Genomic DNA, 17,526 nt, shown 5'->3' with positions numbered 1-17,526 from the left:
CATCGACTTCGGAACAGTTTGACGTGACCCGTTTCAATGGCGATACCACGATGGATAAGCGAACGCAACGTTATCGGTTACGTAGACAGACAGCCAGAGGTGGAGGAGAAAAGGTCAAGCGAGGTCATCGGAAGTTAAAATCATTTTCGTAATTTTTGCATCGGATCATCTTTAAAAAAGAGTACAAAAATAAAAAATAGAAAAAGCTAGAGACACAAAGATGTGTATATATATATATATATATATATATATATATATGCAATATATATGTATACACACATATATATGTATGACCACAAAGATATTTCGAACATTACGTAGTAGTGGGCAGTTTGATCATTCGAGTGATCTCTATGTAAATGGGACCAACAGGCTAGCCGGAAATAACTCAATCCGAATGTTGTAATTGCCTAGCAAACGCAGCCCCATTGAGAGAAAGAGAAAAAGAAAGAAAGAGAGAGAGAGAGAGAAAGAGAGAAAACCTGGTTTAGTCCCGCTCGAGCTCCATTTAACGTCGCAACCCCGTTCTTCCTTTCTTTATTTTCTTTTTTCTTTTCTTTTTTTTTTCCTCTCCTCCCTCTCGTTTTCTCCGCACCCCTAATACCGCACCGCAGCCATTCATTTCTTTATCCCCCTCGAACATAATACCGCATTAGCCGTTTCCCGCGTTAACCGCGTACACACGACGACTTTCTACAGACGACAATGCGAGAACCGTTTACCCTTTTCACGCCGGTACTCTATGCGTGACATTTTATTATTCGTAAGCTACTTTTTAAAGAAAAATTAAGGCCACTTCCCTAACGAACAGTTTTGTCCTACGCAATTTCTATTTTATTATCTACGAAGAAAAGATATGAGAATCCTAGAGGGATCCTCGTAAATTTACCAAGTTATCGCTTTCGTTCGTTCTCGATCATACAATAGATATCGGTTCGTAAATTATCCCTTAGCATTCTCGATAAATCAAAGGAACTTTTAAAACAAACGATCCGATAGCATTTATCGAATTTCCTCTCTCTCTCTCTCTCTCTCTCTCTTTCTCTATCTATCTATCTACCTTCACCCCCCTGTCATCCATCCCTTTCTCTCTTCCGGTTTACCATTTGGTAACAGAACACACTCAATCAAGAATCATTATTTCCATTTAAACGAATTTACCCTTTAATTCGTTGGACCTCGTAAAATTAATAAATCGCATTAATTAATTTACTTGGTTATAACTTGAAATCTGGAATAATCGAATCAGAAGGACTTATCGATCGATCGACCGATTCGATTTCCGACGTCGATCTCGATGAATTATTTAAAGTTAGTAGATTATACTTACAGACAGTTTGACGATCGCGTTCGTTAATTAATTCGATAGATTCTTAAGACGGTAGGAATTAATAAAAGATATCGATGTAAGTCGAGTAGTCAATAGTAATATTTGCAAAGATCGTCTCGACGTTTCCTTTAGCGCGTAGATATCAGAATATTACGAATTTCCATATTTCATTTTATATAAGATCCCCTTTTTCTCGACTCTCGAGAGCAAGCTTTTCAAGTAATAGAATCTATCTAGGTAGCTACCTAGCATACCTACCTACTTACCTACCTACCTACCTACCTACCTACTTACATACCAACCATTTATTTGTATTCACAGACAGAAGGGCCAACGAGTTTGTACGAAGTCTCGTAAGATCCGTTGGTATTGTTGACTTTTAAAGGAGAGGGAAACGACAACTTAACGACGTATCGCACTAATTTATTCCCGACGATAGGAATTTTCTTCCGGGCAAGTTAAGTCATAGTTAAGGAACTATTAAGTACTTGTTAAACGAATCGTCGCAAGTTTAAACTCGCGCCCGCAAGTCGCGCCCGAGTTCGAGACTTTAAGCGAGAATGTAGCAGACAAAGTATGAACCCGCAATGCGCCGAGTTGAAGCACCATGGATATGCATAGAATAATCCGCTACAAGTATTGCGATATCGAATAACATTCTCGGTTATCGATAGTAATCATATTTCAGATTTGCAAAGAAAAACTTTGTAAATTTGTCTACGAGACATTTCACAAATTGGATAACGATGAAAATAAATGTTTACTCATTGAAGATATTTCAAGGATCGAACGATAATAGGATTCTTTTTTCTTTTTAGATTATTGTTGTTGTTGTTATTATTATTATTATTATTATTATTATTATCGTTATATAATTCATTTATCAGCAAATTTATTTATCACTAAACGTTCTCGTTAACATAAACTTGTAAAATCTTCCATACGATCGAATTTTTAAATATTAGAACGATTTATTTAAATAGCAGTTGTATGATATGTAACGAGGCCAACGTCTAGAGGTCAAGCGTCCTTTTGTTTCAAAATAGAAAAAAAAAACAAGTATATCGTAGAAATAAAATATCGGAAAATCGACGAAATATTCTACGCTATTTTAAGAGAAAATTTGATGCGATCGATGTCACGAACCAATGGATTCTAAGTTAACTTTCTCTCTCTCTCTCTCTCTCTCTCTCTCTCTCTCTCTCTCTCTCTCTATTTCTATCTCTCTCTCTCTCTCTCTCTCTCTCTCTCTTTCTCAAGACGATTCTCACCGTAGAAGATCGAAAAATTTCTTACCTTTTTCCATGTAGTAACGCTGTGGTAGTCCGCTTTGACGCTTTTTTTCCTCTACTAGACTACTAGAATTTATCTTGGAAATGTGTTTGACTCCTCGGCAACTGGCGTATAACGTCGACGACGAGGAAAACGCGATCAAAAGACACAAAATAAATATTCTTCGAGTACAGCGTCACTTTGGATCCACGACTCTCTTCTCTTAGAGAGATAGTTACTATCGTTGGCGTCGCATAGACGCGTTGTTCCTACTCTCTTCCGCCTTCCTCACATTCGTAAGCTCGCGTGTAATAACGACCCCGTGACCCGGCTCGCGCGAATTGGAGCGTAAGTTCCTCAGAAGGCTCAGCCTCGAGCCTCGAACGAACGATTCAAGACGATCATATATTTCCTTGCTTTGCGAATAAGAGAGAGAGAGAGAGAGAGAGAGAGAATGCGTTCTTTTAAAATTGCAAAAATTAGATCGATAGAAATAAAGCCATTTGCGATTTCTTTTTCTTTTTTCTTTTTTTTTTGTTCCTTTTCTTTTACTTTTTTCCCTATCTTTCTTTCCTTTTTTTTCTTCTTCAACTATGAGAATCACACTCGAACTCGATAATTCGACCTTTCGAGCTTTCTCGACTAACCTTCCTTAAAAGAGGAATATCGAGAGCGACTTTTTTTTTCTTTTCTTTTTTTTTTCCTTCTCTTTTCTTCTTTTATTCCTTTTTCTTTTTTTCTCTAGTTCTTTGTTCCAACTCAGTGATATGAGAAAAGTACTCCCGCAAATCTTGCAAGTAGCAGGTACGTACATACGTAGGTACCTTGGTGAAAGACACCTGAAAGACTTTTGGAAGTTTTCTGTAAGTAACTGTTCGAAAGTAGCTCTACCTTTCGTTAACGCCCTCTTCTAAGATATTCCTCTGGCTCCATTTCTTTTTCTTTCTCACGTCATGCATATAATTTATATCTATGTTTGTTCTTCTTCTTTTCATTCTTCTTTTCTTTCTTTCTTTCTTTCTTCTTCTTCTTCTTCTTCTTGTACCTTTCACCTTTCGATAGCTTTCATACTTCTCGAACTTTTCAACGCGGATTTATTAATAGATATCCCACGCATTCTCCCAGGTGTACGTAGAGACGATCGAGTTACGCGATCGAGATAAATCAGAAAGAAAGAAAAAGAGAAAAAGAGAGAGAGAGAGAGAGAGAGATAAGATTATATTAGTCTATTCCTCTGACGAGACACAACTAACCAGAGACCAGAGAAAGGAGGAATAAGATTCTCTTACAACATAAATTCTCGGAATATATCTTAATAGTGGAATGGGTGCAAAAGATGGAACATCGGACTGTGAAAGGGTTAAAAGCTCTCACTTCCTAAAAGAGTACCACTTGACTCTCACTGAGACCGTGATCCATAACGCGTTCGTTATGCTCCTGGGAAGTAAAAGTCTAACAACTCTTACCGTAGTTCAAAGTTATACAACCTCTTTCGTCCTCCTGTTTCTTCTTTTTTTTTCAAATTGATACGGATTTAATCTTACTCCATTTCCAAAATTCCTCCTTTTTAAAAATGATGTTCGGGTGGATTAAAAAGCCAGAAACAACTGCGAGATTGAAATTGAAATTGGAATTACCAGGGGTAATCTTTAAAATGTTGGAAATGTTGGAAAGAGGAGCTACCGGGGGGATGTATATTTAATTACGAAAAATTAGTTAAAGATATGATCGTTCGCGTTGGGTAAACAAAATTACAAATTTTGATTTCGCCGGCTAAAGCTCTGTAACGCGCTGAGGATTTTTTTCTCTCTTTCCCCTCTTCTTCTCTCTCTCTCTTTTTTTTTTTGATATTTGTGTTCTTTTTTCTATTTATTTTTTTTCCTTTCTTTTTTTTTTTCTTCATACAAAATGAACGGACGAAAAAGTTATTTGCTACCTCCATTAGTCCGAGTTAACTTTTACGCGAGTCTTTAATTATCGTGTTTTCGCATACTGCGATGTATTCGTAATTGGACAGAGAGAGATAGAGAGAGAGAGAGAGAGAGAGAGAGAGAGAGAAAGAGAGAAAGAACGAAATACCATGGTAATAAATCGCTCGGAGGGAATTTCAAGTTGATTCCTTTACTTCCGAACAAAATTTTTCCCTCGTACGTCCCCCGCGGTTGGTATTTCTAAAAATTTTTCATGAACGGAAAAAGAGAGAACGAAAGAAAAACAAAGAAAAAGAGAGAGAAAGAGAGTAAGAGTAACAAAACTGTGGATGGAAAGGTACTTAGCAATACGCATCGAAGCAATATTAAAAAGCATGGTCAGAGTATTTTCCTAGTATTCTAGAAGCAGCACTTTGCCGAACGAAATTGCAATGCGAAGAACCGCGATATTATTGCAATAACCACTGGCCAAGCCGATATCCAAACGAACACATCACAAAAATACTTTCGTGTTGTGCCATACCATGCCGTACTGTACTCTGCTATGCCGTACTGTGCCGTACTGTGCCGTACTGTGCCGTGCCACATCGCGTTTGCGGCGATCGGCCGGAAATCCAATACGTACTCGGGCATTGCAAAGATAACGCTCGGCTGGGAATCGAGAGGGATAATTGGACGAGGTGTGGAGGGTAGAAACGTTGATGAGGGTTGTAATCGCATTATTCCAACGCGTTGCCGTCGCAGCGCCAAGGCGTGCCGGATAATCGTTTTTACGTATGCAAATGCATTCGGCAAAAAGACTGCGACCCTTAAAAGGGATACGCGTCGTTAAAAACACCCTGCATCTCTTTAATGATTCGCGTCCATCTATGCACCGTTTAAACGAAATCGACGACGAGTACCATTATGAGCGAACGAGTGAGCTCGTTGCTCTCTTTTTTCATAAAGAGAGAGAGAGAGAGAGAGAGAGAGAGAGAGAGAGAGAGGGAAAGAAGAAAAAAAAGGAAAGAAAGAAAATGAAAAAGAGCAGAAAAAAAGAAATTCGTACTTTTTAATGATCTTGAATGAAGAGCTAAACAGAGAGAATTTATAATAAAGAAATTCGATAACGAAATAATAAAGTTAATATACTTTTCATTGTTCCTTTTTTTTTCTCTTTCTTTCTTTCTTTCTTTCTTCCTTTCTGTTTTATTTTTTTTTTTTTTATGATTCTCAACAAAGCGAATTTACAAAAATTAGCTCTGTTAGCGGAATAACGAGGATAACGTCTCGTTCGTTCTCGTTCGTAGGATTTAAAAATTTTAAACGTCATCGCAAACGATTCTTCGAAAAATCGTATTATTCGTTGCACTGGCGAACGAAAAGAGATTGAAAAATATGCAGACAAGCACGGTTGATAGATATATTCTCTTTTGATCTTGAATAAAACTAAACGGGGGGAGAGAGAGAGAGAGAGAGAGAGAGAGAGAGAGAGAGAGAGAGAGAGAGAGAGAGAGAGAGAGAGAGAGAGAGAGAGAGAGAATTATAACAAACAAATTCAATAATGAAATAATAAAGTTGATATACTCACCATTATTTCTTTTTTTTTTATGATTCCCAACGAAAGAAAGAAGAAATATTAACAAAATTAATTCTGCGGTATGATAACGATAATATATCGTTCGTTCTCGTTCATAAGCTTTTAAAATGTTGAAGTTTATCGCTGACGATAAAATTTGTATTATTCCGGATAGTGCCGAACGGTAAAAGATAGAAATTATAATTGCAGATGTGGATAGTGACTCTATATATATATCGATTATGATATTTATATATGTATATATATATATATATATATATATATATATATAAATATATATAAATATATATATATATCGTCTTCTTTGTTTTAGAGCACGAGTAAAGTCCGGTGTGAAAATCCTCGATGCCTCATCCAGCAGCCCCGATTGGATCGTCGACGTGGACATAAACGCGAAAAATACGGCAGCCACTTTCACGGCGAGGCGAAAGGAGAACGCTTCAAGAATGCCAAGCGCGTAAGTACGTCCAAGATATTTCTCGGAACGGAAGACCCGCTCGTTTTAGATCGGTATGATGACCGAAAATGTAAAAATAGAGGGAAAAATCTTGTGGAAGGATAGAAGCCCTTTTCGTTTTATTTCTTTATCAATTTCCACTTTTCGATAAGACTTTTGCCAGAAAGAGATATCCCTCTGATATCGTATTTTACATCGTAAGATATTAAACGATATACGGTAAACTCGTGCTCGTACTCTCTTGCAATTTTGTATTCTTCTCGTGTAAGATGGTGTTAGGATTGCAACCGTTGAGCTTCTTCTTCGTTTTCCTTGAAAATCGAGCCACCCGACGATGCTTCGATGACGATTCCAAAGAGAATACTTTTCCCATATCGAGTAGTAAAGATTTGTCCTTCTCCGCCATCGTTTTAAGAGATACTTCTCTTCTATGTTTTCGATGATTATTATCGTCATCGTCGTCATCGTCATCGTCGTCGTCGTCGTCGCAATCTTTCCTCTTCTTCTTTCTCGATTTCCTGCGTTTCTTATCGTTGTCATCGTCACTGTTATCGTCATCGTCTTTATCCTTATCCTTGTCATCATCGTCACTGGATGAGCTACTACTGCTGCTACTGCTACTGCTGCTGCTACTACTGCTACTACTACTATCGTCTTTATCGTCATCATCGTCGTCGTCGTCGTCATCGTCGTTGTCCTTTTTGTCTTTCCTTCTCTTAGAAGAACGCACTTGTCTCTCCAAAACCATCCTACCCGTTTTGGTATTAGTTTTCTCTTCCTCCGACGATTCCGAGCTTACATCCTCCGTAAGCGACCTCGTAACTTTACCAGGATCAACGACGACCGTCTTCTCTTCTGAACTGGACGAATCGCTGTTAGAATCATCCTTTACTTTATTCGCCCTGACTTGTCTATTCGTTGCTACGATCTCTTCCCCAGCTTCTTCCAAAGGATACGCACTCGTCTCGCACAAATAAACGAAAAGGACTACGCACACCAGCACCAACAAGGATCCTTTCTTACCCATATCTCTATCTCTTTATTTCTCTCTTCTTATTGGCCAACGTAGGGATAATTTGATGCTGAACGATCGTGATATCGAACGTGCTAAGTGCACAGAATGCCTGTCGGTCCTTATATACCCATAGCACGAATTGCAGATAAAATTGAGAGGGAAAGAGAGAGAGAGAAGGAGAAAGAGAGATAGCGAATAGTCGAGCAAAAGGAAGACGATTTTGCTATCACTCGTAACCTCGCGATGCTCCGCTTTGATTTCTTCCCCTTCTTCTACTCGTTTATCTCTGTTTCTCTATCTGTTTCTGAGTGTCTCTCTCTCTCGATCTTTCTCTCTCTTCATCTTCGTTCTCTCTCATTCGTTTTCCGCAAACCCCGAGAGTTCGGCTTTCGTGAAATCGACGATTCGTTTGTCGAGAGGCCGAATAGCCGATTGGGATATGGATAGAACAGCCAACACGCAACAGAGATCCGTGTCTTTGATAACGTGCCACCTTGGAAATCGTTCTTATCTATCCCTGCATCAACTCTCCGATCTCTCCAACTCTTCTTCTTCTTCTTCTTCTTCTATTTCTATCTTTATCTCCTTCTTTTTTTCTCTTTAAGGTAATATACCTAGCTCTTTTTAAGTGTCGTCGAAAGTTAACGACTAAGACGTGCAATCTTGCCTCGTGGATGCACGATAATTACGATTTCTCTTCTCTCTCTCTCTCTTTCTCTTTCTCTCCTTTACTCTCTCTCTCTCTTCTTTCGGTACACCATGTCACTTTTTCTTCCCGAAGTAAAAGGTGTGATGATATTTAACGAGAAAAAAGAAATGCGACGAAAATGAAAGCCAACGAAAGCCAATAAACGATTCCATGTAATTCGATAACTCGAATGTTTTTTTTTTTTTTTTTTTTTTTTTTTTAAGAGACAGAAAGAGGGAGGAGGAACGATAGATTTAGAAAAATATAATAGAGATGATCGTCCTTGGCTCTCGTCCTCTTGTATACTTCGGTAATAAACGCAATGCGTCGTACAAAGACGCATTAGCAAGATGAGTTCGTGAGGCCAGACATCTTCGTATATGTTTATACGTATGTATACGTATGTATACGTATGTTACGTGTCTCTATGTGTATCTATATGTGCGTGTGCGTGTGTGTATATGCGCGCATGCGTGCGTACGCAAATAATACATGTATGTATAATGTCTACGTGTTTATAAGCACGCACATGTATAATGCATAAACCGCGACGAGCCACTTTTCGTATCGCGGAGAGACCTTCATTGCGAAGAAAAATTTCAAACGAGCCATCATTTTTTGCCCGCATTAGAGAAACAGCACAACTTTGATCTTAGAACGCTCGAGGATCATTGCATCCAATTGCTCGTAAATAACAGAGAATTCAAAGTCTACTTTCTTCGATCGATCTCCATTTTTGTTTTCTTTTTTTTTCTCTCTTTTTCTCTCTCTTCATTTCCCATTCTTGTTTCTGTTTCTATTTTTTTTTTTCTAATTTATCAAATATTTAAAAAAAAGAAAAAAGAAAAGAAAAGGACAGAGAAAAACTCGTTCAGAGATTCCTTTAAAGAATCATCGCGCGAGTTCGTAGGAAATACTCGAGCAAAGTTTCTATTCTCTTTTCTTTTTTTTTTTGTTTTTGTTTTCTTCGAACTTTAAATCCCCTGTTAGCGTTCGTAAGTGTGTAAGAGAGAAAAAGAGAGGAGGATAGCGCTCGAAAATTCAAAGGGACACGCCCTACGTGCCCTGAACGAGCCATCGAACTTGCGATAACGAACTTTTGTCAATATACCTACTAACCGGATGTCTGCGGAGGTCGGAATGCATTCGTTTCAACGTTCTTCTACTCCACCCCTCTCTTCTTACCACACGTGTAGTTCGAATATATTGGAAAAATGTCTAGACGATCAGAGATGTCAAAAGTATCGAAAACTCTTCTTGAATTTTGTATGATCAAACAAACGAAATAGCAAAAGATTATTCCGCATGTGTCATTCAATATATAAAGAAAATATGAAGGGTCCCGTTGCGTATATATAATCTTGGTATTAGATATGTAAGACTATAGTACGGATTGAAAAGAAAATTATTATCGAACTGACAGTGAATGTTTTCAAACGTAAAGAACATCCTGTCTGTGATAGTTTATTTCCGTCGTTGAAGCTAGAATGCACGTAAGAAAGATTTTCTTATATAGGTATTACAAATCTCGTAGTAAAGAGAAAGAGAGAGAGAGAGAGAGAGGAAAGGCTTTTTGCCAGATAAGATCTAAAGTCGAATAGTCGCGAAAGAAGCTAACGTCGGTTGTCTGAACGTAAGAGAAAAGGATGTCTCCTTAAATAGTAGTAGTAATAGTAATAGTAGTAGTAGTAGTAGTAGTAGTAGTAGTATAGTAAGAGAGAGAGAGAGAGAAACTAAGAGACGATATCTTCTCGGTACTTTCTTCAGATCCGCCGAAGAAATATTGACGATGCTATTGGAAGCGAGCGAGGAGGGCATTGGTGGCAACTGGGACGGCGGAAGGATTGTCTGGAGCGTTCGTTACGCGTTCGAGGGAGAGGAGGAAAACGGTTCCCAGTTACCCGGTATCGATCATCCACAGCAACGGTTACAGCAACGACAAATGCAGCATCATCATCACCACGATAACGAAAGGCTTTCCGCCTTTCGACACGTAGTCGAGAGGCGGAAGCTGCAGGCACGTCTCGAGATACAAAAGGACGACATACAAGCGGTCTTGCCCATCTCCAAGGTGAGTAACTTTCTATTTTTTGTCTTTTCCTTTCTTTTTTCCTTTTTTTTTCTTATTTCCCTCCCCTCAGCCACATCTAACTCGCCTCTCCTCTTTTTCTTATCCTACCACGGAAAAGTCCGATAAACGGCTCTGAAATCCGTTTCGAAGCGTCCTCGACGCCACGCGTGCTCGGCTTTCCTGAAAACGAAAAAGAGTTGGACGTGAGCGCCGATCAGTTGGATGTTGAATTGGGGAACTGACGAAAAACCAGGAGCAAAGAAAAGGAGTAAGGGGATTGGAGAAAGAGAGAGAGAGAGACAGAGAGAGAGAGAGAGAGAGCGATGCAAATTTCGTGGTAGAGAGCAAAAAAGGAAGAGAGAGAAAGAGAGAGAGAGAGAGAGAGAGAGAAAGAGAGCCAATATCAAGCGCGCCATTCCTCGACACCGCCTCGATCTTCGGCCGCTCCTACGCTCCACCTACCAACACCTCCTTTCTTTTTCTCCTCCTCTTCCTCCTCCATCACCTCCTCTTCCTCTTTCTTCATATCCTCCATCTCCTCCTCCATTTCCTCCTCCATAGCCACCTCTCTCTCTCTCTCTCTCTCTCTCTCTCTCTCTCTCTCTCTCTCTCTCTCTCTCTCTCTCTCTCTCTCTTCTTTCTCTTTTTCTTTCTTTCTCCCTCAGTACTACATCTCCTCTTTTCCTTCTTCTCGCGTTCCCCGATGGAAATCCCGTAGAAAAGAATCCGCTAACGCCGATAACCTCCTAGCTGGGCGAGGATCGATACCGACGTACGTGCTGGCGTAAAAGGCCACACGAAGAATCGCTCTCCCCAACTCGTTCGACCAGTCTCCAGTTTCACAAGAGTCTTACCGAGAAGAAAAAGAAAAAGGAGGAGGTGGAGGAGGAGAAGGAGAAGGAGGAGGAGAAGGAGGAGGAGGAGGAAAGGGATAGACAGAGGAGAGAAGAAGTCGGAAGCGATAGGAAAGTCCGTGAGAGACGACGAAGGATAATGCTTTCTTTAGCCCACCGAGCAAACGCCATCTTCCACTATTTTCTCGGCTTTTCTTCCTTTCTCCTTTACCTCCTTCCTTCCCTTCGCTATCGTCTTTTCCTTTTAGCCTTTGTATTCTTTCCTCTCACTCTCTCTCTCTCTTTCTCTCTCTCTCGTACTCTCGATTATATACAGTACCAACGATATTTTTTACAATTCGAAGATCCACGGTCATGTTATCGCATACCTACCTCTTCAAAGAGACCGACTATTCCTTTGTGACAATGTCGTTATTCTACCTTTTTCATATATAAAAAAGAAAAAAAAAAGAAAAGGATGAAAAAGAAAATAATAATAATAATAAAAAAAAAACAGAGGGAAAGAGAGAAGGCAAAAAAAGAAAAATACATACGTAAAAGCCAACGATCTCCTCCGCCAGTCTCTCCCCCATATTTCTCGCGCTTTTTTCACCTCGTTGATTCCTTGTTTACGAGGTAGCTCACGTTCGCGGCCGCGAACGTCCCCGAGCGACAACGTAAATCGAGAAGGATCTTTCCCCTGCTCGTGGAAATATATCGAACCGATGATTTTCCATGGTAACGAACGTTGAAGAGTAGAATCGCATACGAAAGTAGCGTGTTACGGGGTAACCTCTATCTCTCCTTTTCGTGCCGGCCACGTGGAATACGTGATTGAGTTTTACTACTTTGTATAGCTCAGTACCAACCGATTGGTCGATCATTTCGATTTATCCATTTCTCACTCATTCTCTCTCTCTCTCTCTCTCTCTCCCTCTCTCTCTTTCTCTTTTCTTTTTTCTTTCTTTGTAGCAAAAGAAAGAATAATTTCTTTGAAGAAAAAGGAAAAGAAAAGAAGATAAACAAACAAACAAAAATCTAAACGAAACGTACTACCGGGAGGAAATTTCTAAAGCTAACTGAGAAACGTTTAGGATGCCATTGCGCGTTCCGTAACGCCTTTGCGAAGCGTCGCGCGAAACGAACGAGTCTTTTATCTTCTATCTCTGTTTCTCTCACTCTTTCTCTTTGTCTCTCTCTCTCTCTCTCTCTCTCTGGTCTATTTTTCTCTCTCTTTTTCTATCTCTCTCTTTCCCTGTTTCTCTATTCGAACACCCGGGCGGACACTTTCCGTCACGCTTTTCCAACCTTTCTAGCTTCAAGCCTAGGAAACCAATACGGTCACTCTATCGAAGCGATATCTAGGACTATCGATCGCACCTATTTTCTGTCGAACGGTTAAACTCAACGACGACGACGTCGACGACGTCGTCGTTGTCGTCGCCGTTGTTGTCGTTGTCGTTGTCGTTGTCGTTGGGTTATGTCGAAGGGCACGAATTCGTAAAGCTTCGGGAGGACTGCTAACTGACGTAATGAATTAATCCGTTTACATATTCCTTTGAAAGCATCTCGCGCCCGTGCAGCATCCGCGTTCGCGCGCACCAGAGTTGTCAGAAATTCCAAGCTTCTTGATTATCCGCCGTACTAATTGCCGTTCCTTCCAGGAGATGGAGGAACGAAGTTTTTAATTAAAGGAGACCTCCTCGTCCTTCGTTTTCCTTTATCACTCTCTCGCTCTCTCGCTCTCTCTCTCTCTCTCTCTCTCTCTCTCTCTCTCTCTCTTTCTCTCTCTCTCGACAGAGCACGAATTCGCTTATATTTCTTCGTCCGTCTCGTTTAACTCCAGCACACGGATATCTTCCAGCTTCTGCCTTGAACTCAGACCAGCGGAAACTAAATTAGCCTAAAGAACACTTTACCTTCGATGAATCAGCAAGAAAAGGACGATTCGCGCGGCGGTCGCTCGACCATTTACTTCAACGTGTTTTTCCTTTTTTTTCTTTCCTTTATTGTGTATATATATATATATATATATATATATATATATATGTCTGTGTGTGTATGTATATGTATATATAACTTATCTTGTTTTTAAGTTTTAAAAGCTTTTCGAACGGACGCCAAGAATTTTTGCTTCTATACCTACTTATCTATGAGTGCGAAGTTCGAGTGGAAAAGTCGTTCCACCACTTTATCGCGTACGTTTCAAGTTCGATTCGATCTCGATACGATATGCCCCGAGCTATGTTCGAAAAACATGAGCGTGCTCGTGCGCGAGAGACAGAGAAATAAGAAAAGAAAAAAGAAAGAAAGAAAGAGAGAGAGAGAGGAAGAAATGAAGAAAGGAAGGAAGGAAGGAAGGAAGGAAGGAAGAAATGGTCGAAGATCCACAGGTACATCGTAGGTAGTACTTGAACGATCTGCCACCTTTTTACGCGATAACGGAACGTAAACGTGAATCGCTGTTTTAGAGTTGAGTCAGACGAACATCTATATCTATAACTTTAGGCTAACATATCTACCAACTTGTATGTGCAATAGAGATATATACATATATATATATGTATGTGTATGTGTATATATATCTTTATGTAGCGTCTATATAATACATATAGTCTATATAAATAGAAGAGGATAGGATACTATGCGAGGTCAGAGATTTAAATTCCCTCGTTGCAATATCCGAGTCGTTTGATGTTACTTCCAAAGGCCAGACCGTACGGAAGCCAACTTGGAAATGGCTGCATCGTATACCGGACCAGCTTGTCCCCTTTCCTCTCTTCTCCTCTCCTTTCTCTCCTTTCTCTTCCTTCCCGCGGACTAACCGAGGCACTCGTTGGCGAACTGGAAGGTACGAGCCTCCGTATCTATGTGCATACATAATCGTAGGACTCGAGCGTGCTTTCTCTCTTTCTCTCTGTTTCTCTCTCTCTCTCTCTTTCTTTCTTTTTCTCTTTTTGTTCCGCGTGTAGAAAATCATGGACAGTCTATCTCCGTAGACGGATATTTTCGATCATTCAACACGAACCATTGAATGCAACTCGCTTCATAAATTCCCATTTCCTACGAATTTCGTCTGCTTATTCTCGATAACGTTTACGTACATTTCACTTACTGGATTACCCAGTTCGATCACGTTTAATCGATCGACGTCCTCGTTGTGCCAAGCCATCGAACGAGCTCGAATAATCGTCGAGACTCTCCTTTCAGAACTGGGAGGTGATGAATACGGCTGTGTTGACGGGACGGCAAGTGTCACAGGGGATGAAGGTTTTCATCGTCAGTCAAGCTGGCACCGTGGCCGACGTCACCTTGCAATCCTCCTGTCATTCCGAGGACGAAAGTGTACTTAAGGTAAATGCTCTTATTAATGCTGCCGTTATCGAGATGTCCGATATCGTCGATATAGGAAACGTCCGTTTTATATCGCAATACTATCAATCGAAGCATTCTATGAAAGCCAATGAACCGCGTGATATCGCTTTTTCGTTCTCTCCCGATCAGACAAGTTCACGATATCAAAAAGCGAATCACTCATCTTTTTTTCACCCCTACTTCCTTATCCACTCTTTAGGTATCCTCTTCGTGCAGCAGCGTCTACGTCGATGGCTCGGAAATTCGTGGATCAAGTAACGCCTCGGTTTTGGTTAAATACGGTACATATACCGGCTTAGCAAAGTTCACCGTTTGGATGCCAGAATTTCCATTGGAAGTGACGGTGGGAGATACGAGATTGAGTCAGATAAAGGGATGGAAGGTACCGGAGGAACACGCTATGGGCGCGAAAAGCAAGCGTAGCTTAAACGGAACGAATTTATCGAGGAACGATTCTAAGAACGCGGCTAGGACGAAGAAGAGAAGTGCCGTGGCAACGGAATTGGAAGATTCAATGGAAGACACGTCGATGGACGTGGAGGACCCAGATATCGTATTGGAGGAGGACGATCAGGAAGAACGTTTCCGTGGCAACGATCACGGTTGGGACACTATCAATTCGATCGACAGAAATCCACCGACGAATTGTCGATTGCGTTTTCAACAAAGTCCTATCGAAGTCCACGCGAGATTCCTCGCGACCGATCACGATTCCGGCAGGGTGTCCTATTTCGTTAATCGCCGTACTTGGTTACGAGTAACCGATCTGGTCGTCAGTATGCTTCGTGTGTCCGACCCGAGAATAGCCACACTCCTGCAGGGTAGAATCGTTCAAGGTCGAAGCGTCGGGAGAACGGAAGTCCAGGTTCTTTCACCCATCACCGGTCGCGTGATCGGCGCCAAGGAAGTCCGTGTTGGGAACGATCGAGTTTCGGTTTCTCGATTAACGGTGAGGGTCGTCTCGGGTCTTCAATTGAGCATCAGTCCGGACACTGCTATCGAGAATGGTTACGTTGCCGAAACATCGGTTACCAGAAGATTGACAGCGCAATATCAGGTAAGATTTATCAGGATTTTAATACGATCTCATTTTAGTCCGTTTAATCGAAATCGATCGATAACTTTGAACGTATAATTCCTAATCGTTTAACAGGAAGGTCTATTGGATATAGACGTAGAGTTCTCCGACGGATCTCGCACACCCTTGAGGGAGATCGCTGTGAGCGATTATCATTTGCTCGTTGAAAGTCTAGATCCGGAAGTGGTAGCTTTCGCGCCAATGGTGGCTTCGCATCATCCCCGAGTAATCGCCGTAGGCGAGGGAAGGGGCGATCTTTTGAGGGTCAGCCTTCAATTGGCAGACGCCTGTCGTCTTTCCGGTAGAAGATCAGGCAAAGCTTCTCAAAGAGCGGCGGTCGCTTCCCTGGCGAGTGCATCGGCCAACGTCGAAGTAGATTTCTCCTCGAGTGACCTTGCAAATCGACCGGAATTCGTGCAAAACGACGGCGGTGGCACCGTTGGTTCGCATCATCATCGAGAAAGGAAGAATCGGGGCGATGTGGCGCCGGATCTCCATGACATTCTTATCGGTAAATAGGTTCTGTACCCCTTTGCCAACAGACTTCTTTTCGATCTTTCAATTCAGCGCTTCTTTTATTTCGCCTTATGATTTCTCCGCTTTGCGCTCGTCTTTTCATGTTTCCTACTGAAAGACATGACTGGAGAGCATTAGGTTCAGCACTTTTCCTTCTTTCGTTTCTACACTACTTTATACTCCTCTTCCTTTTGCCTTGATCCCTTTTCTTCTTTCCTCTTCCGTTCGTCTTTCGCTTCGAAGAAAGAAAAAGGATAAAGAAAAGAAAGAAAAAAGAAAAAAGAAAAAAGAAAGAAAAGAAAAGAAAAGAAAAAGGCAAGAGATTCGCTCGACTTCTTCGTTGTTTTGCTTGGGCTCGTAGTTCCAGCGTTCGACGAAACGAGAGGATAATTCGAATAAGTGCATGCATCGAGAAAACTCATCGGAACGATCGTTGGGCATGGCCGACCGCAAGGTGTCCGGTATCACGCGGTAGAGCGCGATTAGTGGCGGCTTCTTTTCTCACTCTTGCCCTCTCTCTTTCTGTCTCTTTGTTTTCTGTGCAAAGGGTTACCGCTGAAAGACGAGAACGAGCACGAGCACGAGCCTTTGGTGCAGGCGCGGCAGCACCTCACGGCTATAGCTAATGGCATGTCTTCAGGAGGAATGGGCGGTGTCGGGATACGGCATCACGGCGGATCCCGCATGAGTCCACTCGAGATCGGCATGTACGTCCTGCTGGCGGCCTTTTGCTTCGCGATCGTTGTCTTCGTCGTCTCCTGCGTCGTCTACGCGAGCAAGTTCAAGCCTCAATCCTCGGATTCTCCGCTGACCGGAGGTGCTCTCCCTGTTCTCTCCGGCGCTGCTAGGGCCAGGGCAGCAGCCAATCAACTCGCTTCGGGTAGAAGACCTCCCAGGGAATCGACGACCAACGCGCACGATTGGGTTTGGTTGGGACGGGCCACCCTCGAACGTGCCGCTTGTGGTCCTCAACAGGTATCTCAACGGACATTAATTCCTTTAGTTTTCGGAATCTTGATTCATCGACTTTGCAATGTGTATTGATTCGTTCGATTCATTTCACTTACGCGATTACTTCAGGTACACGTGACCAGCAATCCTTTGGCCGGTGACGTCGAGGTAGACACACCGGAATTAGGTACTTGCTTCGACAATCCAAATCATATCGAACTTCCATCGGCTGTTCAACGATCGAACAATACAGGTCCCATCGATAGCACGACCTATTGCAAAAGGGATAAATTGCCACGGAATAGTTTCGCGGTTAAGTCCGCGCCGATTAAGCCCGTAGCGGTTAACAACGTGACTGCACCTAGCGTGTCCACGGCAGGCTCGATGCTAGTGACTACGCGTAACGAGTAATTATTTGCTTAATCCACCC

General features: G+C 41.6%; 1 protein-coding gene across 3 annotated transcripts in view; it reads left to right on the top strand.

The window, feature by feature from the left end:
• The window catches only part of LOC127071496 (transmembrane protein 132C), an 88,245-nt gene that overhangs the window by 66,090 nt on the left and 4,629 nt on the right, over nucleotides 1-17,526 (top strand). For 2 of the 3 annotated variants that reach the window (XM_051010798.1, XM_051010800.1), the window contains exons 3-9: nucleotides 6,426-6,569; nucleotides 10,040-10,343; nucleotides 14,387-14,530; nucleotides 14,751-15,608; nucleotides 15,705-16,140; nucleotides 16,693-17,120; nucleotides 17,226-17,503. In XM_051010798.1, the coding sequence (XP_050866755.1) occupies nucleotides 6,426-6,569; nucleotides 10,040-10,343; nucleotides 14,387-14,530; nucleotides 14,751-15,608; nucleotides 15,705-16,140; nucleotides 16,693-17,120; nucleotides 17,226-17,503 (2,592 nt within the window). The remainder of the gene's footprint in view (nucleotides 1-6,425; nucleotides 6,570-10,039; nucleotides 10,344-14,386; nucleotides 14,531-14,750; nucleotides 15,609-15,704; nucleotides 16,141-16,692; nucleotides 17,121-17,225; nucleotides 17,504-17,526) is intronic. The other variant, XM_051010799.1, reaches the window with a different exon arrangement.

This window comes from Vespula vulgaris, chromosome 22, assembly GCF_905475345.1.
Source record: "Vespula vulgaris chromosome 22, iyVesVulg1.1, whole genome shotgun sequence".
Lineage (NCBI taxonomy): Eukaryota > Metazoa > Arthropoda > Insecta > Hymenoptera > Vespidae > Vespula > Vespula vulgaris.
Note: the sequence above shows the minus strand (reverse complement) of the source record. Positions and strands in the feature narration are given on the sequence as shown.